The following is a 26709-nucleotide window of genomic DNA, read 5'->3' as shown; positions in this document are numbered from 1 at the left end:
ATTTTATTGTGTACACCAATGTGGGAGTAGTTCATAAATTTTGCATAGAATACATTTATCAACGAAAGATTTGCCAAATTCATATAAGTCATTTGATGACCTATATGCGGTACTCTGAGGAAGGAGCCTTTACTTTGTGATTCAATAACATGACTTATCTTAAAATGTTGACAAATAATGTGTGTTTATGAAAGAAACATTTATAAGTGTGATATATACTCTAATACACTTCCAATATGGTTAATGGAAAACTTTTCAATCTATCTCTCTTCAGTTTCTATATAATTCACACGAATATGCCATTAGAATAAAATATAATTTGTAAGTTTTAAAAGGATGCATCTCATGGTTATTTTACAAAACATAGGATGAAAATAATAATCGTTTCACACTACTGTTTTATCTTATCACATATTAAAGAAAACTTTTAAACCGATTATATTGTTCTTGATGTAAACAAACTCTACGTTCCATTATATTCTCGTGGAATGAAATTAATAACATAAGATCTTTCATTGTAATATAGTTTCTTAAACATATTGTTTTGCAAGATGAATTAGAATGTTTCGAAAATAAACATGCTATGTATAAATCGAATTATTTCCCTAATTTGAGATGAATGGAGAATGGTATTTCTAAGAAATGGAAGGAAGTATACGGATTTCAGTGAAATAGACAGTACATATGTTGGTTTCTTTAATAGTGAATTTCGAAGATAACAACCTATATCATGGATCTCCGGATTCTCTTTCTTATTTCAATAGTGACTGCCCACCGAAGTAAGCATACTTCAAAGTAAGATATCAGTCATGTTTTTGATTAGAAGTATTATTATATATACATATAAGATGTAACGATTGTGTGTAACGGCGCAAAAGAAACCCGTGATTTCAGAAAGCAACAGACTCTTTTTAAAGCATTTTTTTTTTAAATAAACGAGGGTTAATTACTGCTAGAAGAAAGATACAAAATTAAATATTAGGGTACAGCTATATGCTTCTATACAGAAATGTTTTCATTTCTAATAAGTAGATGAGACCGAGGTTGGTTGTGACCATAGGCGGAGTTAGGAATTGTCTGCTGGGGGGACAGACCTTTTGGTCGGTCTCTGATTTGTGGAATATTCTTTGGTAGGTGACCATCTTATAAGTGGCATTTTTATTTTTTGTCAAAAAGTTGGAGGGGGCAATACCCGCATAGCTCCGCCCATGGTTGTGACAAAATTAACATAGTATTTTTAAAACCTTACATTTTTATGAAATTTCGACTTTTTTGTTTCAATAGTATTTTTACACATTTAGTTGTGTTTTTATTATTATTATTTTACTTTACAAGTATAGTAGATACGATGAATTTCAATTTAATTATCATAAATAATTATTTCCTTTTGAATTGCGGATACTTTTCAGTGGAAAACAGGATAAAATTTGAATCTCAAATTAATTAAAGTAGGCCAACGTAAAGAAAAAAGAAAACCGTGTACAATTTAAGTGTGTCACGAAAGCCAAGTGTAAGTCCTATTGCAATTATTACAATTACAAATATCAATATCTAAAAGCGCCCGAAGTTCTTTTGTTACTTACAAGGTACATTCGCAAAGTTTCCCCTCGGGATTCGTCTAAAATTGATTGAAATGCAAAGTTCTGCGCGGCCCTATGTGTTTTGTACTAATTTTAGCGGCTCATACTGATAATTCGCATATTTATGGGCTTTAATATATTCGGAATTCCAACATACACTACGACGCTCGGACACAAAATTACTTTTAGTTTCTTCAGATGTAACTGGACATAAATGTGAACATATGCAGGACAAATTGGATCAAGTACTGCTTCTCTGACACATGTTACCCACCCCATCCGCTATCTTGAATCCGCCATATTGGATTCAGCTTTCGTTTTTTCAAAGAGGAATAGGTGCAAGTGATGCATCAAATTCATGTACAATGTTCTCGGAAATTCATTGGTGTAGCGAATTTTACCGTAGCTTGTACCGTTTGCAAGGTATTGCATGTTAAATGTCAGGCACTTCACCAATATTGAAACAAATAGAAAGTTGTGCAGGGCCCCATGTGTATATGTAATCTTTTGCATGATTTATCATTGACGAAATATTCTTTGAACGTACATACATACAGACACACAGACGCCATATGAAAATAGTAGGTCTTCACCCGAATCTGGTCGTATCTGAATTTACATTAGGCATTTTGGCCGTAATACAATACTTCCCTGTTATAGTATAAGCTGGAAGTAATAACAATCGCTCACAGAAATTTAATAAGATTATGGCACCAATGTTGTAAAGAGTTTATTTATACCTACAGTATTTTTTCGGTTAGAAATTGTTTTGATCTGTCATCATTAAAAAAGTAAGAATAGCTGATATTACTCTGCAATGTCTATACGCGAAGTGCCTCGAGGAATTTAACATGCAATATCTTCCAGACGGTATTAGCTACGGTAAAACTCACTACACCAATGAATTTCCAAGAAAATTGTACATTAATTTGATGTATCATTTGCACCTATTCCCATTTGAAAAACCGAAAGTTGATTCCAAAATGGCGGATCCAAGATGGCAGCTGGGGTGGGTAACACGTGTCAGAGAAGCAATACTTGATCCAATTTGTTTTACATATGCCCACATTCATGTCCAGTTACATCTAAAGAAATTAAAGCATTTTTGTATCCGAGCATTATATTAGTTTATGATTGAATTCCGGATATACGAAGGCCCATAAATATGCAAAGTACCGTTATAGGCCGCTAAAATTAGTACAATACACATTGAGCCACAGAGAACTTTGCATTTGAATCAATTTTACGGTTTTGTACAGTCAATATACATACAATCTTTTTCACTATATTATCCGAGTCTAGTCTTACCTACTATTGAGTTTGAGACTTTGTATCTTGCGTCCTTATTCAACGCAGAGGTTGCGAAGAACGGGATTCATTGCAGTTTGCTGATGCACAGATTCATGTAAGATCAAGTATAGGCCCAGACATAGTGTAGATCCTTTCCTACTAAACTATCTCGCTTCCAAGAGAGCTCAATTACATTGCCTTGTTACGTAATTTACGTCATTTGCATTTCTCTATTTTTAGAATTCTCTACAATATTGTAGTTTACGCCCTCTTCAAATAGTTTTATTTCTAGTTTTTTTCTTCAGCCCACTAAATGACACGAGTACAAACTTCTTTCTTCGATCTTTAATTTAACTTTTCTAGGTTTAGTTTTCAGTAAAGGATAGAAGACATTAGGGTGTACATGTTGAGGACTGTTGAAATTCTACACAATGAATTAATTGCTTTTGCAAACGCAGTTCCAGTTGCAGTTCTTTATTAAGTAAATCACTATCAATACTAGATAAATTTCATAAGAAAAATTCTATGGATTTTACGGTGCTGTAGTTGGATATCGCGGACCTGTCTGATTGGTCGCCAGCTCAACTTCGTTCTCGTGAGAGATCTGTTAATGCAGATTTTTCTTTTTCATTTTGGTCCCTAGAGATTTCTGATGTTGAATACGTTTTAATGGGTGGCAGAACTAGACTTCTTGCATATTGGGATATTTTAGGGTATATATATAGAGGGATGTATTTCTAACAATGAACGCATTAAATCTCTGTTTGTATGGTTATTGTCTTTATCGGTGACACGATTTATCACATATGATGGAAGAAATTCATAATCTATCAAAATAAGTCTGTTAAAGGAATATATGCAAGTACTTCGGAATCCTGTTCGAATTTTGGATGTGTTGTTAGAATAGGAAAATGCCATTTTGACAATAGATAGATCGTAAGTGCTATTTGCACCTTTAGGAATATGTTTTATATCCATGTGTCAGTGGCATTTAAAGTCAACTCTTTAAAGGAGGAAGAGTATTCTTGTACTAAACTGTGGGATTTATGGTTATCAAGCAACAATAGACCAAGATGCTAGATAGAGTTACGTGCTTATTTTACAAAATAGATAATTAATTTTCGGAAGTTCTCACTTCATCAAATTTAAACTTACACCAGTTTTGAGGAAATATAATCATTGATGGCAATACTTCCCAATAAAATTTTCTCATACAGACACACAGTTACCTTCTTTCTAGTCTTCTGAAACAAGAAAAGTTTAACTTTTAAACCTATGCTTCCATACCGGAGTTGCTCTGGTTTGGTGGACTCACACTGACAGGAAACAAATGTCAGTCAACATGCGACTTCATATATCAGCTGGGTTGCCAACATGAGCCTAAGATTCTTCTTAAATACCTATGATTAGTTGTTGCGCCCGAGCCTTCGGTATACATCATTCCAAGTAACCAAAATGATCGGCCCAACGTTGCTTTGTGGTTGAGTTGATTTTTCGTGCGTAAACAACTTTGGGACACGAGTATTTTGTGGTACCGATAGTTAATTTCAACCAATGAATTTCCACTTTTAATTCAATTACAATTTATAGTTGCTAATTTTGTCGAATTCAACCAACCAAAATTTTCCATACGACCAACGTTTAATAACTGGTTGACAGTTTGGTTATTTTTCCGGTGAAAATTAGCTGATTGGAAACTAGTGCGGCAAAGCGGACATCAGCAACGTCTCACCAAACCATTGAAAAATCTTGATTCTACGAGAAATCAACCGTTGGTGAACACTCATTTGATTACTATATATATTTACCTTGTCCGTCCGGGAGACAAAAATTTCAAGAACTACTTGATCAACCATCGATTGATCATCGATTCAGTAGATGAATTAAACTAAATTAAATCGAATTTTTGTATACTAAATCTATATAAAAATCGTTTGTCGCATTATATTACCGTTTACGCTTTATGGAGATCAATATTAAAACCGGATATATTAGTGAACTTTCAGAACTTCTGGTTTGGTAGATGGATGTTAGAGATGGTATATTTTCTTGAAACACTGAATCGACGAAAAGAAAGCAAAAAGCTTTTCAATATTTCATACCACTTTTGCTCTGATACGTGTCAACAAACCGACGAACTGATGAACATAGCTGTTCTATAAGGTTTCCGATAGATATGCATTGTAAACTTTGGAAGTCTAAAAACTGTAATCTTTAAGCCTTTTTGTTATATATGCAACGGTCCATTGATTTGTGTTTCAGTAATAATGCAGAGGAAAACATCAATATTTCAAAGTGGTGTCAGATATAAAATGCTAGTATATTCTTTAGAATAATTTCTCATACATTATTTAGCGAATCGAAAAAACTACAGCAATTTCATTCATTATGAAAAAAAATCTCCATTGTACACTTTCCTGATTTGTTGTCGCTCTTAGGTTTAATCTGTTATGTAATGTTGTCATGAAGCAAAACTGTATTTTAATATACTTAAAATTAAATGTTCAATTATACATTAAAATATTGGTTGTAATGTCTGCTAATTTAATGACGAAAATATTTTCTAGTTCAGTGATCTTGTTTACCATGCTGCTGGTGCTGTATGTCGGTGTGGTGCTGTATAATCCATTTTGTGTGTATGTCTTTAAATTGAACATGCTAAAACCAAGGGGAGAGAAAGGTTAAGCTGAAGGAGTGTACTGAAAATGCAGGGTTGATAGTAGAAATTACTGTTTCTTAGTAGATGTAAGTTAAAACTAGACATTTCTTTTAATTTCTCCTAGGTACAACCCATACAACGTCCTCAAGCTATTGCAAACAAAGCCCTGTCGATGAATGCAACGATACTACATCAAAAATATCTTTTTCCTTTGAATAACACATATTTTGAAATATATCCGCAGTTTTTATATTAATAAAGTTATTTAAATGTTCTTACATATTAAATGTTCAATTTTAGTATGAAATAATGTATACACCAGTGTATTATACATATTTACTTTCAGACGAAATCACTTTAAACAAGCAATCGACCCATAAATTCCAGGAGACCAGTTACACCTTATTCGCGGATGTAGCAAACTGGATGGAAGCTAATTTTTTGTGCATTGGATATGGAGGCTTCTTAGCTATTCCTGATACTAAGGATAAGACAGAGTTTATTACTGAAGCAATTGCAGAGACTAAACATGGTGAGTACTTGGGCAGTATTTTGCACTACATGTACTTATGTACGACAAGAACAAAAAAGAATGTTGTGTCAATCAGACTAGAATACACAGACCGCAAACTCTTTTCTTGTCTTGGCTTATCCTCTTTCGAGGAGTTTTAGGTTTAAGGCACAGATTTTATCTCATCCCAGTTTGCCTATGTCCTGCTATTGTGATTAATGATTCCTGATGTCAAGTCCTAAGTTGAATACTTTGAGGTCGAACACTGGATTCTTCTTATAACTGAAATTGAAAATAACAAACATAAGATCAAACGTAAAAGTTATGTAGGATAAGTTTTTTTTCGAGAAAATTTGAAATCCAGTTTTCTTTGTAATCTGCTATTAAGCTCTATGAGGAATTTATTATTACACTGTTTTTTATATATGTTTAAATTGTTTTGATGCAGGAACTGTAAAAAGACATGTAAAAACTCTAGATTTATGGTTGTTAAAAATAAATTAATATTGACTGGTATTGTATGAAAATATTTAACAATTTGTTCCATAAAGTTGTCTCAAGTTCATCTTCTGTCATTTTTGCACGTCTTCTACGGTGCCTTTCTCGATCCTTCCTTCTTTTTTCTTCAAGTGCCGAACCACTAAGCTTCCTTTTTTGCCTGACTTTCTTCTGTGAAACAAGATTTTCATTGCGATCGTGTAAATACCTCTGTAGGATGGATTCTGATTTTGAAGATGGAGTCTGAACATCCATCGCTATATAGGAAGTAAAAAGAAACAAATACCTGTAAAGCAGTGGTTTCGAATTTAAACTTATAAAACGTTACATATTTATCGTTTAAAACTACATATCATCGCCTGAAATAAAAAGATGTACAAAATCCCATAGCTTAATCAGTGTTTTGCAGAATAATCCCAGCAAACTAGAAGTAGGCCTTTTCTCCTACCATACATTCTGTAGGACAAAATAAAATAAAATATCAAACTAGATAAAATATCAAAATATCAACACAGCTTCTTGATCCTTCGTTTAGGAAAATTATGGAAAATATTCATTCCACTCTGTAATAGTACAATACTGCAAACTCGGATGAGTTAACAAATTATACTTTCAATTGATATTACAAGCACTCACAAGCAAATATTAAAAGTGCTATTCTTAGAAGGTCCTAAATCAGGTTTCAATGACCGCTTCTGTCTGTATTTCACTCCACAGAACGCCGAATGGTTTCCTAAACTTATTTGTATTTAAAAGCAGGGGTGTAGCCAGCAGGTTTGTGTAGGAGGGGCCCGTCGTTTTTGAGGGGGGGCCAGCTACAATGTACAAAGCCAAAAAATGTGTTGCTGCTAGTGTTTTTGAGGCCTGAAAGAAAGAAAAATTTTGGTTTCCTTCTGGAAAACTAAAAACACTATTTTAGCTTCTTTTTCTTCTTCTTCTTCTTCTTCTTCTTCTTATTATTATTATTATTATTATTATTATTATTATTATTATTATTATTATTATTATTATTATTATTATTATTATTATTATCCATAATTGATATTCAAGATAGTTTTTATTATGCTTAATCAAGAACTACTGCCCGGGACCAAAGCTATACTTTTGTGCATAACTATAAAGGTAAGCAAGAAAATACTGTCCCTTTTCGTGGAGGTATGTGTTCAATTGGACCTCACACCGTGAGTTGAATGCGAGTGAAATAAGGCGAATGTCAGTTGTTGGTGTGGGTATATCCAACATACTATCTGGTTGTGGCAATTCAGATACACCGTGAACTTGCGTAAAGACAGAGGGAACAAGGGACATCCACAGAGCGTCATAAGAGCATGTATGCTGAACGAGTTCAAATGGAGGTCAAACGCCGTTGTAGCGGGACAGAAGATATGCCAGGTCTTTGGTGAGGGTGTCGTGACGACGCGGACAGTGCAGCGATGGTTTAACAAGTTTAAGGACGATGACGAAACACCCGAAAACACCACGTGCCAGAAGACCAACACATGTACAAAGAGGAACTGGGACTACAGTTCAGTGTGTGGAGAAACCATTCGGCAGCACATCCATCAACTTGGGAAGCACTACAAGTTGTGTCGGTGGGTCTCACATGTTTTGACTCCGGGCCAGGAGGCAACGCGGCAGTCACCTGTGTTTATTTACTGTTTCGGAGCCATTTCTGGACAGGACGTTGACATGTGATAAAAAGTAGGTCCTATACGAAGCTCCACGGCGCCGTCATCATTGGTTAGCATCTCATGAACCGATTTTAAAAACAGCCGAAACCAGCACTGTACCAGAAGAAGGTCCTTCTGTGTGTTTGGTGCATCGTGCATCGGGAACTCCTACCAGCTGGTCAGAGTATCAATGCAACTGTGTAGTGTCAGCAGTTGAGCTGTGCCCAACAAAAACTCAAAACTGGAGCCATCACTTCTGAATTGCAAATGGGTCCTCGTTTACGGGACAACGCTAAGTCCCACGTGGCTAGGATGACTCAGGACACCATTCTCCGCCTTGGATGGAAAACAATATTGCAACCAATATGTTCTCCGGGTATTGCACCGTCCGATTATCACCTGTTCCATTCTTTGGACAATCACCTTAGAGGACGCCAGTTCAAATCCCTAGTAAAAATTCCAAAATGCACCTGATACCTTCTTCGTTTCACGGCCCACCAAGTTCTACCGCGATGGATTCCATGGTCTTTCAGAACGTTTTCAGAAGGTCGTCGATGCTGATGGGGACTATTTTTGATCTTCCAGGTTAGGTGACATACCGATGTTCGAAGGTGGTGGGTGAAAAAGCAACAAAACTTCTCTTGGTTACCTTTATATTTAAATTTAAGACCTTGTATACAGAACCTATCTACACAAGATTGATTTTCTTTGAAGTTTCACTTAATTTCTTTACGGTTTCGTGACAAAAATATTTATTTATTATTCGTGACTAAAAAAAACATAATTATTTTATTACACTGAGTAGAAATAAAAGAGAGAACGAATGAAATCCTAATTGAGTAAAAACATTGTTTCTCACCAAATGTTCCATCCTCTATGTCTTTTAAAACACTTGTTAAAGCATATAAAAATATACTGTACTTACAAATCAGTTTAGTACCTTTGTATTATGGCTGTATTTGTAGTACTTTGTTAAGACGTTTGTCTTCAAACTGTCAAATAAAAATCGCAGTAAATTGTGTAATCTGCTGTCACAAAAAAGTATCCTATTTTTCGATCGTTATAAGGAAGAGATACTATACTATTTTTCGATCGGTATGGAAAAACAATATTTCTCCATACTATTTTATCGTAAATTATTAATTGTCAATAAACTTTGTTACTTTTGAATGAATGAAGTTTTACTATGATGTTCTAAAAGCTGGTCATTTGGGGGGGCAAGAAACCATTTGGGGGGCCTGGCCCCGATGCCCCCCCCCTTGGCTACACCCCTGTTTAAAAGAAAGTAAAGTAGTCAATAAAATTCTAAAACATGCTACGAGATAAATACAAGACTCTAATCCACCTCGTATCTGAAGTATTTCTACGAGAATTTTCATTACTCTTTGCAGTCTTTAATTCTGTAGTTTTAAATAGCTTAATCATAAAAAAGAATGTTCTAATTGAAACATGAAGTATCGGCGGTCACGTATGTAACAGCGGCCATTTTTTGTATCGTCGGTCACGCAAAAAAATAGCCAATTCGTGACCGCTATTACAGTGACCTGCGTTTCATTTTCGGGCTTTACCTTCAGCTATCGTTGTCACGTGGGCTTAATCGTGTTTCCTTCTTCAGTAATGTTAGTATTGTGAATACGATTTAAAAAATAGTAGTTTAATTTACATACAGGTATCAACTTATTCTTTGAATCTGGCGACCGTTGTTACGTTTTCAAAAGTCATGCATGAAATTTTTAATATATTTTGTACTTACCTGCGTAATTGATTGCTTATCTCCTCGATTCAGCTGCAGTCACTAATAACACGCGCCATCTTTCTTCACTACAAATTGTTGCCAGTTCTGAACAGTTTTCGTGCGGGGAGTAATGACATCGTTTGATGGTATGACCTCCGTTACACAGAAATATCGAGACATGACTTTGGAGGTCAGCGGTACCCACATACAGTAAAGTGCTTGCGGAGATTAAATAGTACATAAGTTTATATTTCTATATGTTTAGTAAGCTGTAAGATCAAAAGAACATACTTTCAATTTAATGTTTAATTTTAATAAGGTGCAGAATATCCTATTTTGTGTATCGGGACACGTGACCTCCGTCACATTTCTTAGGTTTATAGCTTCATAATATAGAGTTCGGAAATAATATTCGTCATTCACTTGTCTGTAAAGATAAGGACAACAATGGGGATTGTCAATCAACGTAAATCTACTTTACTTTCCAAGTCAGTAATCCTATGGAAGCCTAGGACTGAAAGTGGCGGGTTAACTTAGTACGACCCAATTCAATAATAAAAATAAACATCTTTACAAACATGCAATTTAAAGCACAAACCACTATTACTAACTACTTTCCATAAAGTCTTCTAACTTCTAAGCCACTAGTCATAAAGAAAACGTAACCCTCTCTATGAGTTCTGATGAAAATTACTTCAAAAACTTCAAGTTAGTCACTATATTGCCCTATATTCAACTACTGGTTATTCTAAATAATTGTTGATTGTTCTAAGACGTAAAAAGTTTTCATGAATTTAGTCTTTTACATGCTAAATTCATGAAAATTAATAAGAATGTTTTCTTAGATAAAATATCAAACCTCCAGGCAGGAGAACACTACTAACTTCGAACTAACATAATCAATACTGTAATGCTTACTTTGTGTTCTTCTGCAATATGATTGATGCCCTGCAATTTGCATGGTAATTAAATAGATGAATTCATTTGTGCATTAAAAATCTGAAATGCAAAGCGACCACTGATATATTTACCAACCTTAAGAGCTTAAGTGTTTCTCAGTGTTGTTTACTCGCACATTATACTATTTGTGTAAGTCACGAAATATATATATTCTCGATTATATTTTGATACCTTTCCAGCTCTTTCTAGCGTACGAAGACTTTTGGGTTGGTGGAAGAGTGGTTGAAGGTGCATGGACGTGGGTGAGGAACAAAAAAACTATTTCAATGGAGCCAGACCTTCAGGGATATCCACCCTGGCTGCGAAAACCAAGACCAGACGCTGAATGCCTATCTCTCGACAGAAAGCTTCATCGTGAACCATTGTTTGTGGATTTGAAGTGTGCACTACCTAGGAGCTTCGTCTGCGAAAATTGTAAGAAAGATGTATATCTCTCTTAGTGATTAAAGTTGTATCTACGGTCTCAAGTTACAAGAATTTTCCAATTTCTAATGAGGATTTTACTTCATTCTTAAGTTTCTGGTTGACACTAGTTATTGCTACGTACAGAATACACTATTCAAAAATATCCTCCTAAATGTTGCATGTACTAAATTAAAAATAAGTTAAACATACAACATGAATCTCTTGTATCGATATTTTTAATGTTTCAAATCTTCGCAACTATTATATTTCATTAAGTTAATAATGTAAACAGACTTGATTCAATTGCAAAAGCACTACCAACACGTTTCTCAGATTTTCTTTAAGTTGAGGTCATTAAATAAGCAAATGTAGACAATGGGAACTGGAAATCAATTAGATATACAGTAAAACAGTACATGCAACAATAAAATGGAAGTCAAAATTATTTCGAAATCAGAAAGAAACTTACTTTGTACAGTAAGTTCTATTTCAAGGTTTTTTTTTATTATTATTATTGAAAAGAATCCAGCTTTTATAACATTTTGGAGCGTATGAGGTATTCTACTTCATATTTCGATGCTATGGGTAGCATTGACACATTGACAGTCAACTCTGGTAAAGACAGTAAAAGAAGATAGCTAAACCAAACTCACAAATTTACATATATGGGATACGGATAGTCACTGGTAAAGTCACAGTTACCCGTGAACCTATTAACAGATTGTCTCCACTAACGAAATCGGGGGCTTTAGCTGCCGATAACTAAAAGCAGAATTCAAAAATTCGCTTTCATTTAAGACTTATTGTGTGGAGTAACAAACGAACATGCTAACCCTATAATTATTTAAGGCTTGCTAGCGTGATGCTAACAAATACCTGTACTACTTAATGATTCGCTTGATTCTGAGATTCATTATTTTTAAAGTTATAAATATGACTAGGAACGCACAGACGATGAAGTTGTTACTAACTGCTTCGTCTGCTACTGACAGTAGTTAATAGTCTAGGCAAATTGTTGTTGAACCGGGAACAAATTGTAATACAATTTCTGTTAATGGGTTCTTACGGAAAAATACCTCAGGAAAACGATGGCAAAAAGTCTACCACTCTCCGAGGTGCGGTAAGGCCGCTATGGCGAATTTTTCAACATGGCCGCCATGCGTTACTACTATTCGCAAAGTCTCACGCGCCTCCTGTGTCCCTCCTAATTAACATAGAGCAATGAATAATACATCTTTGTAAAGCTTATGAACGCAGATTCCAATGATGTAGCATTGGTTCCCATTTTGCTCACCGTCTAGAAGAAAAAGAAGAAGAAATTTTAAAAACCACAAAAAACTCAATTTTTTTCGAAAATATTTCATTTCTGGCAACACTGTGTGTACAGCAGCGTAACAAAAAACTCGTTATTAAATACCTTGCACACCTGTGAGTAAGATGTAAAACAGTCACTGAGATCTAGCCCGAGGAAGGTGGCCTAATATGGGATAACCTTTATGGGTTGTATCACCGATTTCAATGGAGGAAATAGGGTAAACATACCAGTTATTGGCACTTTAAGAGGATTTTTTTAAAGAAAAAAGTAACTAAGCGTATTGTATCGCTACAATTTTAGGGTTGAGTTATTTTATAAACTTTTACACCTTTTCTGAAGTGAAAACTAGTGAGACATAGCGAAAACGGAAAGTATTTATTCCTTTAAAATATATTTTTTATTGAGAACCTCAAAATGCCTAGTTGTTGGCACACACTGACCAATTATTGTCACCTGATGCCCAGTTATTGGCACCTCACCTTTACATAGTAGACCTAGGCTTACTTATCCTAAAACGTTTACAGTTATTGCAAGCATTAATTCATCAAACTATCATTAAGTAGTATACAATACGAATATATTGTAATTATAAAAGTATTAAAATAAAAATTGAATATATACCCATTTAAAGTTATGAAAAACTCAGAAAAATAAAACTGAGAAACGTTTGAACTACAAGGTTTTATTCTGTATTTATGGATAAAAATTACAAAGTTTCCTGTTCTTCCGTGATCTTAGACTACTTCGGACCTCAAGACAGACACACACACACACATATATATATATATATATATATATATATATATATATATATATATATATATATATATATATATATATATATATATATATACAGATGGTGATCAGAAAAATAGAAACACCTGTAGTTGGCAACACGTCAGATGTATGGGTTGGCAGTGGTGTCGTGGCGCCCACAGCGCCGGACCGCTGGTGGTGGTGTGTTAGGTCGGTCTCCATACTACGTCAGGCGCAGTGGAACAGCAGTGTCCAGTGGCTGCATTAGACGGATGTAGTGTAAAATGGGAGACCTCTCAGATTTTCAAAGAGGGCAAATTGTTGGTGCGCGGTTATGTGGAGTGAGTGTGACGGCAGTGGCTACTGTGTTAGGTGTGTCGCATGGGACAGTTTGAAGGTGATGAAGGCCTACACAACACACGGGAAAACCACATCGGGGAAGCGGAACAGTGGGCGGAATAAAATCATGAGTGACAGGTCACGCCGGGTATTAAAGCGCATTGTCACGCAGAACCGTCGTGCCATTGCGGAGCAAGTGACGGTGGAACTCAATCAGCACCTCCCCCACCCTGTTTCGACAATCACAGTCCGCCGCGAATTACATGACATGAACTTACGAAGTCGTGTTGCACGGGCCAAATCGCTCATCAGGGACCATAACGCTTTCGCACGCCGCAAATGGTGCCGCGACCATGCAACTTGGACCGTTGAGGACTGGAAACGTGTGATATGGTCGGATGAGTCATCCTTCACCCTATTCCCAACCACGGGCCATGTTTATGTGTGGAGAACGCCCAAAGAAGCTTATGATCTGCAGTGTCTCCGCCCAACTGTGAAACATGGTGGCGGCTCGGTGATGCTGTGGGCCGCAATATCATGGTTTTCATTGGGTCCTGTGGTCACACTTAGCGGACGAATCACTGCCAACGATTATGTCGCAATTTTAGGAGACCACTTGCATCCTATGGTCCGGATGTTGTTCCCGGACAACGACGCCATCTTCCAGGATGATAATGCACCCATTCACACAGCTGGCGTTGTTGAAGCGTGGTTTGAGGAACATCGGGATGAAGTTTAACACCTCCTCTAGCCTGCCCAATCCCCAGATCTCAACATAATTGAACATCTGTGGTCCGTCTTGGAAACATGACTCCGGCCACCTCCATCCTCTCTCACAGAACTGGCCGATGCCCTGCACGAGGAATGGTGCAAAATTTCACTTGCTACCATTCACGACCTCTATGCCTCCATCCCACGTCGCATCAAGGCTGTTCTGAAGGCGAAAGGTGGCCTGACACCATATTAATCTGGTAAGTTGCAATTTCGTTCAGGTGTTTCCATTTTTCTGATCATCATCTGTATATATATATATATATATATATATATATATATATATATATATATATATATATATATATATATATATATATAACACAAAATAGGGCTATTTTAATATGCGTACTAGCTGTAATAGTACTAGAAGTAGATGTAATAGTACTAGTAGTAGCAATTGTGGCCTTACTTACTATAGAAATAGCGGTAATAATAGTAGGTATAGTAATACTAGCAGCAGTAGTAGTAGAGCTGGAGGCGAAAGTGGAACTATTAAAATTCGATTGGGCGATGGAGAGAGGATTTCTAAATAGAACCTACATGTATCACAGAAAAATTAAGGAATTGAGCAGGCGTAAGCAGTCGACTATACAAAGTGTAGAGAAGCGCCAGAAGCATTATGTGATCCCAGGTTACCACTGTTCCTCAAAGAAAAAACAGTAATACAACCAGCCAGCCATTTTGTGTGATCCAGAAAATTCAGTGGTAAACGATGAAGAAAAAGAGAAGAGCAGAAATTGCGCGTTGCAGAAATGAAGGCGTTGGACTTCTGGAGTAACGAGGAAAGACTGAACTACAAGAATGTCAGTGCTTAAAATGTTCGCCTATGTTTATCTAATGTTACAACTGTCCTTTCCATCCGTGCAACTACAGAAATTTTCAACATTCAGTGTCACTGACTCTTTTAGATTATAGTTTGTAAACATGAGACACTTGATAAAGATAAATTCTACACCGGCCCTGGAAACACCTTCTTGACAACATCAACATTTTAGACTATATTCCAATAACCACGAAATCTTGCTCTACCCTTCTTTCTTCATACATTATCGAGTAACGGCTTTTAAAAAAGCCAAAATGAAGCGTAGACCTACGCATAAAAGTTCTAACACTGAGTTTAAACTTCTCCTGGTCTACTAAGACAACGAAGATCAATAGTTAAAATAGGTACTATAAGTGCACCGAAAGTTTGTACCAATAATTGGCACTCTGAATGCCGGTACTTGGCACTGGTGCCAACAACTGGTAGAAATAAAGCTATCAAAGTAAGAGTGCTAGCATTGTAATTCTTATGCGTTAAATAGAACAATGGTAGTGTTAAAATATGAAAAATATATTTATATAAAAATGCCAGTTATTGGCCCCTGTGCCAAGTAAATGGACATTAAATATATTAGCAATACCAATTATTGGCACCCCCTGAAAACATGAAACGATCTGACCATTGTTGGCAAGAAGAAGTAATCCACTTCTTTAAAGGTATAACTAACCGTTGAAAGACAATCATATATTATACTTTTATTACAACAGTAAATAACAACAGAATAATGAAAGTGCATTTCTTAACCTACCTGCTTAGAATTGGGCAGAAATGTTGAAAATCAAAAAAGCTTTCCAAATACACGCAATTATTTCAAAACAAATGTCCAGCGAAGTTGACGCCACTTGCAAATAACAACAACTGAAGACCAGGCTAAAGGGAGGGAACCAAACCAACGTTGTCAGTTTAGTATATATCTTAATTTTTGATACTATTCTTTGAAATGCCAAATAACTGGGCAGTGCCAATTACAGGAAAGCTTACCCTACCGGTAGACCATTATATGAGAACATCCTACGACCATTCTAATCGCCACAGCCTCATAACGTATACTTCGTTGTAAAGCTTATAGAACACATATTTCAACTATATAGTATTGATCCCTATTTGATCTACCTGATAGAAGAAGAAGAAGAAAGTTGAAAAATTACAAATTATTTATTTATTATTGAAAAATTATAATTGCTGTATATGCATGCTGTATCACGCATTTTACTGGAGGTAATATACATTGTATGAGAACACCATGCAATGTAATAGTTGTTCTTATTTGTTCCAACTGGATAATTGACTAATAGAAGTAGAATATGGACCTTAACAGCTTAAGAAAATTAGGTAGGAAAAATACCTAACCATGTAATGTATAATTTGGTAATGTATAATTTGGTGTGGACATATTTTGAATAGAAAATACTTTAGAGAATACTGTAGAGTGTTGAAAAGTCTACCACTCCCCGAGAGGGCATAGGTCTGCTGTGGTGAAGTTTCCAACATTGGCGCCACGTTTCCTAGTACTTGATATCGTTATATATTGAGAATTATTCAATATTTATAACGTTATTCTTTCGTATTAATTGAAAGCAAACTCTGAAACAGGTTTTTTTTTTTTTAAACATTTTTATTACAATATTTTTCCATGGTACACTACAGTTTTATATCTAGTACATGTTCAATAGTTTTCATGTGTTAGAACTTTCTTACATTAAAATTAATTGTAATAGTATACATGAGAACGTCGTGATCTGCGTTTCTTCTGTGTTCTATTACCACTTCTACATGAAATACCATAAATTTTCTACGTAGTGCAATAGTAAGAAGTATCCATGTGCACAAGACATGCGATATGCGTTAAATACCCCCCTCACACACACACACATAGTCATAGATAAAGTACAAGGGCACTACACATGCAGATATAAAGTACAGGTACGTTCTTTTTTATTTTCGTTTCAGTCGATAAGTAAATCAAAGTCACTTTGTTACCCCCTTGGTAAGTTCGTAGATACTCAATGAATAATCCCTAAAAGTATGAGCGTACAGCTCCTTCGGGAACTGACGCGGCTTTACGTATACTATATCCAAATTAATACATGCTACCCCTATATGCGTTATGAGCATCTATATGACCAAATTAACGTAAATGTATTATGTTGAAAATAAGAATTACATGCACGAGTATAAAGTGTATTCAACTATGTTAAAGTTCTGCTACATAGAACTGTAAATGAACTAAGCAATGTTTAACACTAATAAATTTAAATTTTCAAAGTTAATTAACATACTTGGGAATGTGTCATAAGCAGCTATAGCAGATATATATCTCCGCTGATAATATCACTTTTATCTCAATCATTATCCATGTCAACTTCCACAGAATTACAACTTGTACCTCTACAAGAAATACAAGCATTCGCCTTCTGTATACGCACAGTATGTTATGTTGCATCCGCATTTTAGAAATTTTAATAAATATAAGATAACCAAGCAGGCCCGTAGCCAGCCCAAAAACTTAGGGGGGGGATGAAGTTAAGGGGGGCCCGATCCAACCATATGATAGTTCATCACCATATTATAGTTCTTTTGCAAGCCTACTGTAAAATTTTTAGGGGGCCAGCCAAAATTTAGGGGGTCCGGCCCCCCCTAGACCAAGAAGGAGGAGTGGAAGTCTAATGAAGACACAGTTATTGTGTTGAAACTGTTACGTGAAGTAGTAGTCCCCCCGTTATATTGCGTCGAGTCAGCAAAAATTTTTGTGACGTCATAGGTCAAAGGTCAATGACCTTGGCCCGGGGTCAATGACCGAGGGGTACCTAGGACCACCCCCTCTAAATTTTGGCAGGGGTACCTTGGCCCACCCCTTAAATTTTGGCAGGGGTACATAGGACCACCCCCCTTAAATTTTGGAAATTGCCAAATCTAAAAATTGGGTGTGGTAGCCTAGGACCAGGGTATGTACCTCTATTAGTATTGGGTGTCTATGTCGTTCCCTTTCATGGGTAAAAAATTGCCAAAAATTGAAATTTCGGGGTTTTTTGACCTAATTTATCCCCTTGGATGAGGTGTTATTACCTTATATAGTTATATGGGCGTATACAGGGGTTCATTACCTTTCATAAGACATGGGTATATTAATGCACCCATTGAGAAATTTGGGAGGGGTACCTTGGCCCACCCCTTAAATTTTGGAAATTGCCCAATTTAAACATTTGGTATTATAGTACAGGACCCTAATATGTATTATGATAAATTTGGATGGTCCACCTCGTTTCCTTTTAGGGGTACCAAATTGCCAAAATATAAACGTAAGCAATACGTTATACCACGTGTTTGGTTTTTGGCTCAATTTATCCCCTTTGATGAGGTGTTATTACCTTATATGGTTATATGGTCATGTATAGGGGTCCATTACCTTTCATAAGACATGGGTATATTAATGCACCCCTTGAAAAATTTGGGAAGGGTACCATGGCCCACCCCTTAAATTTTGGAAATTGACCAATTTCAACATTGGGTATCATAGTACATGCCTCAACATGTATTATGATAAATTTGGGTGGTCCACCTCATTCCCTTTTAGGGGTACAAAATTGCCAAAATATAAACGTAAGCAATACGTTGTACCACGTGTTTGGTTTTCGACCTAATTTATCTCCTTGGATGTGGTCCTATTACCTTATATGATTATATGGTCATGTATAGGGGTCCATTCCTTTCATAAGACATAGGTACATTTGTGCACCCCTTTAAATTTTTGGATGGTCCACCCCCTAAATTTTGGCAGGGGTACATAGGACCACCCCCCTTAAATTTTGGAAATTGTCAAATCTAAAAATTTGGTATGGTAGCCTAGGACCATAGTATGTACCTCTATCAGTATTGGGTGTCTATGTCGTTCCCTTTCATGGGTAAAAAATTGCCAAAAATTCAAATTTCGGGGTTTTTTGACCTAATTTATCCCCTTGGATGAGGTGTTATTACCTTATATAGTTATATGGGCGTATACAGGGGTCCATTACCTTTCATAAGATATGGGTATATTTGTGCACTCCTTTAAAAATTTGGGAGGGGTACCTTGGCCCACCCCTTAAATTTTGGAAATTGACCAATTTAAACATTGGGTATTATAGCACAGGACCCTAATATGTATCTTGATAAATTTGGGCGGTCCACCTCATTCCCTTCTAGGGGTACAAAATTGCCAAAACTATAAACGTAAGCAATACGTTATACCACGTGTTTGGTTTTGGTCGATTTTATTCCCTTTGATGATGTGTTATTATCCTATATAGTTATATGGTCATGTATAGGGGTCCATTACCTTTCATAAGATATGGGTATATTTGTGCACTCCTTTAAAAATTTGGGAGGGGTACTTTGGCCCACCCTTAAATTTTGAAAATTGCCCAATTTAAACATTTGGTATTATAGTACCGGATCCTAACATGTAGTATGATAAATTTGGATGGTCCACCTCGTTTCCTTCTAGGGGTACAAAATTGTCAAAATATAAACGTAAGCAATACGTTGTACCACGTGTTTGGTCTTTTGGCCCAATTTATCCTCTTGGATGAGGTTCTATTACCTTATATGGTTATGTATAGGGGTCTATTCCCTATCATAAGACATAGGTACATTTGTGCACTCCTTTAAAAATTTGGGAGGGGTACTTTGGCCCACCCCTTAAATTTTAGAAATTGCTCATTTTATATATTTGGTATTATAGTACTGGACCCTAACATGTATTATGATAAATTTGGGTGGTCCACCTCGTTCCCTTTTAGGGGTACAAATTGCCAAATTTTAGTACAACCACGTGTTTGGTTTGACCTAAGTTATCCCCTTGGATGAGGTTCTATTACCTTATATGGTTATATGGTTATGTATAGGGGTCTATTCCCTATCATAAGACATAGGTACATTTGTGCACTCCTTTAAAAATTTGGGAGGGGTACTTTGGCCCACCCCTTTAATTTTGGAAATTGACCCTTTTTACATGTTTGGTATTATAGTATAGAACCCTAATATATATTACTATAAATTTGGGTGGTTCACCACGTTTCCTTTGATTTGTACGAAATTGCCAAATTTTAGTACAACCACGTGTTTGGTTTTGGCTCAATTTATCCCCTTGGATGAGGTCCTATTACCTTATATGGTTATATGATCATGTATAGGGGTCCATTCCATATCCCCTTAAATTTTGGAAATTTTCCAATTTAAGCATTCGGTATCATAGTACATGACCTCAACATGTATCATGATAAATTTGGGTGGTCCATCTTGTTCCCTTTCATGGGTAAAAATTACTAAAATATAAACATAAGCAATATGTTGTACCATGCGTTTGGTTTTTGGCCCAATTTCTTCCCTTTGATGGGGTTCTATTACCTTATATGGTTATATGGTCATGTATATGGGTTCATTTTCTATCATAAGACATGGGTACATTGACGCACCCCTTGAAAAATTTGGGAGGGGTATCTTGGCTCATCCACTCGGTTTTAGAAATTGTTTTAATATAAGCATTTGGTATCATAGTACAGGACTTCAATATGTACCACTATAAATTTGGATGGTCCACATCGTTCCCTTTCATGGGTAAAGAACTACCAAAAATCGAATTTCGGAGGTTATTGACACCTATTTAGCACGTTATATGGTTTATTACCTTTATATGTTTATGTTCCCTTTTAAATTTGGGAATTATCAAATAACAAAATTCGGTAAACGTTTTCTAGGACCCATTGGTGTTCCTCTTATGGCCAAATATTCAAAATTTAAATGTTATTGACCGGCTTTATTATTGAATAAGTACAGGATTTATTACTTTTTTTCATAAGACACAGGTGTATTTGTGTACCAATCTTAAATTTTGGGAGGGGGTACATTTCTTATTGTCATATCAATAATTGGTAAATGTTCTTTGGGTAAATCATTGTGATCACGTGATCAGTTATTGACCTATGATGGGATTAGGAGTCCAGGACATTGGTACATTGAAACTTTGTAGGATAATTTGAGAATGCGTCATTGGTATTGATTATTACAGCCAAATATAAACGTAAGCAAGACGTTGTACCACGTGATTGACCTTGAGTTTTAGAAATCTGATAGCTAACCTTATTGAATCTTATGACTCATAGTCTTAAGGGAATACATGCTACAACACTGGCAAAGTTATTGTTGATGCAATTTGATTGGCTGATCACTATCTTTCCTGCAATCTGATTGGCTGATCACTATCTTTCGTGCAATCTGATTGGTTGATGAGTTTTAAATCTTTTTCTGCATTCAGTTTTGTTTTAACATTTAAAAAGTTTTTTTTTTGTTTGAAACTTTGGTTTGACATTTTTTCGTTTCCAAATTTTTTGTTTAAAATTTTTTGTTTGAAAATTTTCAAAATTTTGTTTGAGATTTTTTCGTTTGAAATTTTTGTTTGAAAATTTTTTCGTTTGAAATTTTTTGTTTGAAAATTTTTGTTCGAAAATTTTGTTTAAATTTTTTTGTTTGAAATTTTTCGTTTCCAAATTTTTTGTTTGAAATTTTTTTCGTTTCAAATTTTTGTTTAAAATTTTTGTTTGAAATTTTTCGTTTCCAAATTTTTTGTTTGAAATTTTTTGTTTCAAAATTTTGTTTGAAATTTTTTTCGTTTGAAATTTTTTTTGTTTGAATGTTTTTCGTTTCAAAATTTTGTTTCAAAGATTTTTGTTCTAAATTTTTGTTTCAAAGTTTGGTTTGACATTTTTAAAGTTTGTGCACTCATTAGTAAAGAACCGGAACTGTTTAGAACTAAAACCTCTGGCAACATTGTGGTGCAATAGTACACGTCAGAACATGGTGCAATAGTACACGTCAGAACATGATAATGAAACGTCATCAGTTTGCATTATCGTTCGCGTTAGTATTCATGATAACATCATCATGGCTACTTGTCTGCAGTTTCTAAACACACGTGATGTGATGAAATCATTTACCAAGATTACTGATTTACAACAGAATGTACCTTATAGAATCTTAGCTAGTCAAATGATCCCTACAGAGTTTGGATTAAGAATCGTAGTGAAGCTTGAAAATGATAAGAATATAATTTTACCAGCAAGATATTTACCCATGGAAGCATCAAAACAAGAAGAACTGCTGCGTTTCTTAAATACTGGATCTGTATCTTTATGCTATAAAAGACTCTTGGGTCGAAGTCATCAGTTTGAATTTAGTACACAGCCGGATTCGTCAGCAAATCATGAATTCAAACGTCAGCACATCAGACATAGTTGTATGAATGTGGTTGGTCAGCATGACGTCAGGAACTGTGATGAAACCATGAATTCAAATGTCAGCACATGACGTCAGCCGTAGTTCTATAAATCAACCAATACCGTGAAATCATTTGAGCAAGTGCTTTTCAGGAGGAAAGATGTGTACTTCTAACGATAAAGAGTTCATCTTCGCAAGCTATTATCCAATAAATATATTTCAAACAAAACATGTGATGATTGGTATCAGTGCTAGAACATTTGAACCTGTGATTCGATTGGGCAAAGCAGAACAATTTGGTGTACAACTGACCTGTGAAGAATGGCAAATATTATGTTCACGAATCAACCAAATGAACGATTATTTTCATGATGAGCTAAATGAGACCATAGTCAAATCATTAGGCTCAGATCATGAAGTGGTGCTGCGTACAGTCCTCGAAGAGAAGATGGTGCTGTTACGTAAAAAGAGTACATTTCATGTCCCTCGCAACATGGTGTATCTAACGGAAACAGAATGGAACAAATTCATCAGCGTATTTCAGTGTGTTAAACATGCAGTGGAAGTGTGCAACAAAACAAGTATATTCCTGAAAAAGTACTATTTTGAAAAATGTGTTATGCATATTGTACAACATGTATCTAGATATTGTGATGGTTGTCAACATCGTTCGTGGGTGCATACCTGTATTGATAAACAGTTTATTTGTGATCAAATGAACATTGAGTTTCCACCAATTGATATTGCATTAGACCTTAAAAGACTTCAATTGGAATTAAAATTATATGCTAAAGACAAACTAGTGCAAGAAGTTCAAAATACATTGTATCGACAATATCCAGAACCACTATCTGGTATGGATGTATGTGGAGTGTAATAAAATGATCCATTTCAATGAATTGTGTTTTTTCATTTCAAGTACAACCCCAGGTTCTGACGTGTACTATTGCACCACAATGTTGTCAAAGGTTTTTGTTCTAAACAGTTCCAGTTCTTTACTAATAAGTGCACAAACTTTTAAAAATGTCAAACCAAACTTTGAAACAAAAATTTAGAACAAAAATCTTTGAAACAAAATTTTGAAACGAAAAACATTCAAACAAAAAAATTTCAAACGAAAAAAATTCAAACAAAATTTTGAAACAAAAAATTTCAAACAAAATTTTGAAACAAAAAATTTCAAACAAAAAATTTGGAAACGAAAAATTTCAAACAAAAAAATTTAAACAAAATTTTCGAACAAAAATTTTCAAACAAAAAATTTCAAACGAAAAAATTTTCAAACAAAAATTTCAAACGAAAAAATCTCAAACAAAATTTTGAAAATTTTCAAACAAAAAATTTTAAACAAAAAATTTGGAAACGAAAAAATGTCAAACCAAAGTTTCAAACAAAAAAAAAACTTTTTAAATGTTAAAACAAAACTGAATGCAGAAAAAGATTTAAAACTCATCAACCAATCAGATTGCACGAAAGATAGTGATCAGCCAATCAGATTGCAGGAAAGATAGTGATCAGCCAATCAAATTGCATCAACAATAACTTTGCCAGTGTTGTAGCATGTATTCCCTTAAGACTATGAGTCATAAGATTCAATAAGGTTAGCTATCAGATTTCTAAAACTCAAGGTCAATCACGTGGTACAACGTCTTGCTTACGTTTATATTTGGCTGTAATAATCAATACCAATGACGCATTCTCAAATTATCCTACAAAGTTTCAATGTACCAATGTCCTGGACTCCTAATCCCATCATAGGTCAATAACTGATCACGTGATCACAATGATCTACCCAAAGAACATTTACCAATTATTGATATGACAATAAGAAATGTACCCCCTCCCAAAATTTAAGATTGGTACACAAATACACCTGTGTCTTATGAAAAAAAGTAATAAATCCTGTACTTATTCAATAATAAAGCCGGTCAATAACATTTAAATTTTGAATATTTGGCCATAAGAGGAACACCAATGGGTCCTAGAAAACGTTTACCGAATTTTGTTATTTGATAATTCCCAAATTTAAAAGGGAACATAAACATATAAAGGTAATAAACCATATAACGTGCTAAATAGGTGTCAATAACCTCCGAAATTCGATTTTTGGTAGTTCTTTACCCATGAAAGGGAACGATGTGGACCATCCAAATTTATAGTGGTACATATTGAAGTCCTGTACTATGATACCAAATGCTTATATTAAAACAATTTCTAAAACCGAGTGGATGAGCCAAGATACCCCTCCCAAATTTTTCAAGGGGTGCGTCAATGTACCCATGTCTTATGATAGAAAATGAACCCATATACATGACCATATAACCATATAAGGTAATAGAACCCCATCAAAGGGAAGAAATTGGGCCAAAAACCAAACGCATGGTACAACATATTGCTTATGTTTATATTTTAGTAATTTTTACCCATGAAAGGGAACAAGATGGACCACCCAAATTTATCATGATACATGTTGAGGTCATGTACTATGATACCGAATGCTTAAATTGGAAAATTTCCAAAATTTAAGGGGATATGGAATGGACCCCTATACATGATCATATAACCATATAAGGTAATAGGACCTCATCCAAGGGGATAAATTGAGCCAAAACCAAACACGTGGTTGTACTAAAATTTGGCAATTTCGTACAAATCAAAGGAAACGTGGTGAACCACCCAAATTTATAGTAATATATATTAGGGTTCTATACTATAATACCAAACATGTAAAAAGGGTCAATTTCCAAAATTAAAGGGGTGGGCCAAAGTACCCCTCCCAAATTTTTAAAGGAGTGCACAAATGTACCTATGTCTTATGATAGGGAATAGACCCCTATACATAACCATATAACCATATAAGGTAATAGAACCTCATCCAAGGGGATAACTTAGGTCAAACCAAACACGTGGTTGTACTAAAATTTGGCAATTTGTACCCCTAAAAGGGAACGAGGTGGACCACCCAAATTTATCATAATACATGTTAGGGTCCAGTACTATAATACCAAATATATAAAATGAGCAATTTCTAAAATTTAAGGGGTGGGCCAAAGTACCCCTCCCAAATTTTTAAAGGAGTGCACAAATGTACCTATGTCTTATGATAGGGAATAGACCCCTATACATAACCATATAAGGTAATAGAACCTCATCCAAGAGGATAAATTGGGCCAAAAGACCAAACACGTGGTACAACGTATTGCTTACGTTTATATTTTGACAATTTTGTACCCCTAGAAGGAAACGAGGTGGACCATCCAAATTTATCATACTACATGTTAGGATCCGGTACTATAATACCAAATGTTTAAATTGGGCAATTTTCAAAATTTAAGGGTGGGCCAAAGTACCCCTCCCAAATTTTTAAAGGAGTGCACAAATATACCCATATCTTATGAAAGGTAATGGACCCCTATACATGACCATATAACTATATAGGATAATAACACATCATCAAAGGGAATAAAATCGACCAAAACCAAACACGTGGTATAACGTATTGCTTACGTTTATAGTTTTGGCAATTTTGTACCCCTAGAAGGGAATGAGGTGGACCGCCCAAATTTATCAAGATACATATTAGGGTCCTGTGCTATAATACCCAATGTTTAAATTGGTCAATTTCCAAAATTTAAGGGGTGGGCCAAGGTACCCCTCCCAAATTTTTAAAGGAGTGCACAAATATACCCATATCTTATGAAAGGTAATGGACCCCTGTATACGCCCATATAACTATATAAGGTAATAACACCTCATCCAAGGGGATAAATTAGGTCAAAAAACCCCGAAATTTGAATTTTTGGCAATTTTTTACCCATGAAAGGGAACGACATAGACACCCAATACTGATAGAGGTACATACTATGGTCCTAGGCTACCATACCAAATTTTTAGATTTGACAATTTCCAAAATTTAAGGGGGGTGGTCCTATGTACCCCTGCCAAAATTTAGGGGGTGGACCATCCAAAAATTTAAAGGGGTGCACAAATGTACCTATGTCTTATGAAAGGAATGGACCCCTATACATGACCATATAATCATATAAGGTAATAGGACCACATCCAAGGAGATAAATTAGGTCGAAAACCAAACACGTGGTACAACGTATTGCTTACGTTTATATTTTGGCAATTTTGTACCCC

General features: G+C 35.3%; 1 protein-coding gene across 2 annotated transcripts; it reads left to right on the top strand.

Annotated features, from left to right (window-relative positions):
- Window positions 1-604: 604 nt before the first annotated feature.
- On the top strand, window positions 605-11358 carry LOC145669217 (uncharacterized). Of its 2 annotated transcripts, none has more exons than XM_081737547.1 (3): window positions 605-779; window positions 5876-6061; window positions 11093-11358. In XM_081737547.1, the coding sequence occupies exons 1-3, from the start codon at window positions 731-733 to the stop codon at window positions 11341-11343; spliced, it is 486 nt and encodes a 161-aa protein (XP_081593673.1). In that variant the 5' UTR covers window positions 605-730; the 3' UTR covers window positions 11344-11358. The 2 variants fall into 2 exon arrangements, with proteins under 2 accessions (XP_081593673.1, XP_081593674.1); XM_081737548.1 differs by having other exon boundaries at window positions 11083-11336.
- The last annotated feature ends 15351 nt before the right edge of the window (window positions 11359-26709 follow it).

This window comes from Thermobia domestica, chromosome 13 (genome assembly GCF_964235325.1).
Source record: "Thermobia domestica chromosome 13, izTheDome1.hap1.1, whole genome shotgun sequence".
In the NCBI taxonomy this organism is placed as follows: Eukaryota; Metazoa; Arthropoda; class Insecta; order Zygentoma; family Lepismatidae; genus Thermobia; species Thermobia domestica.
This window is presented reverse-complemented; position numbering and strand designations above follow the sequence as displayed.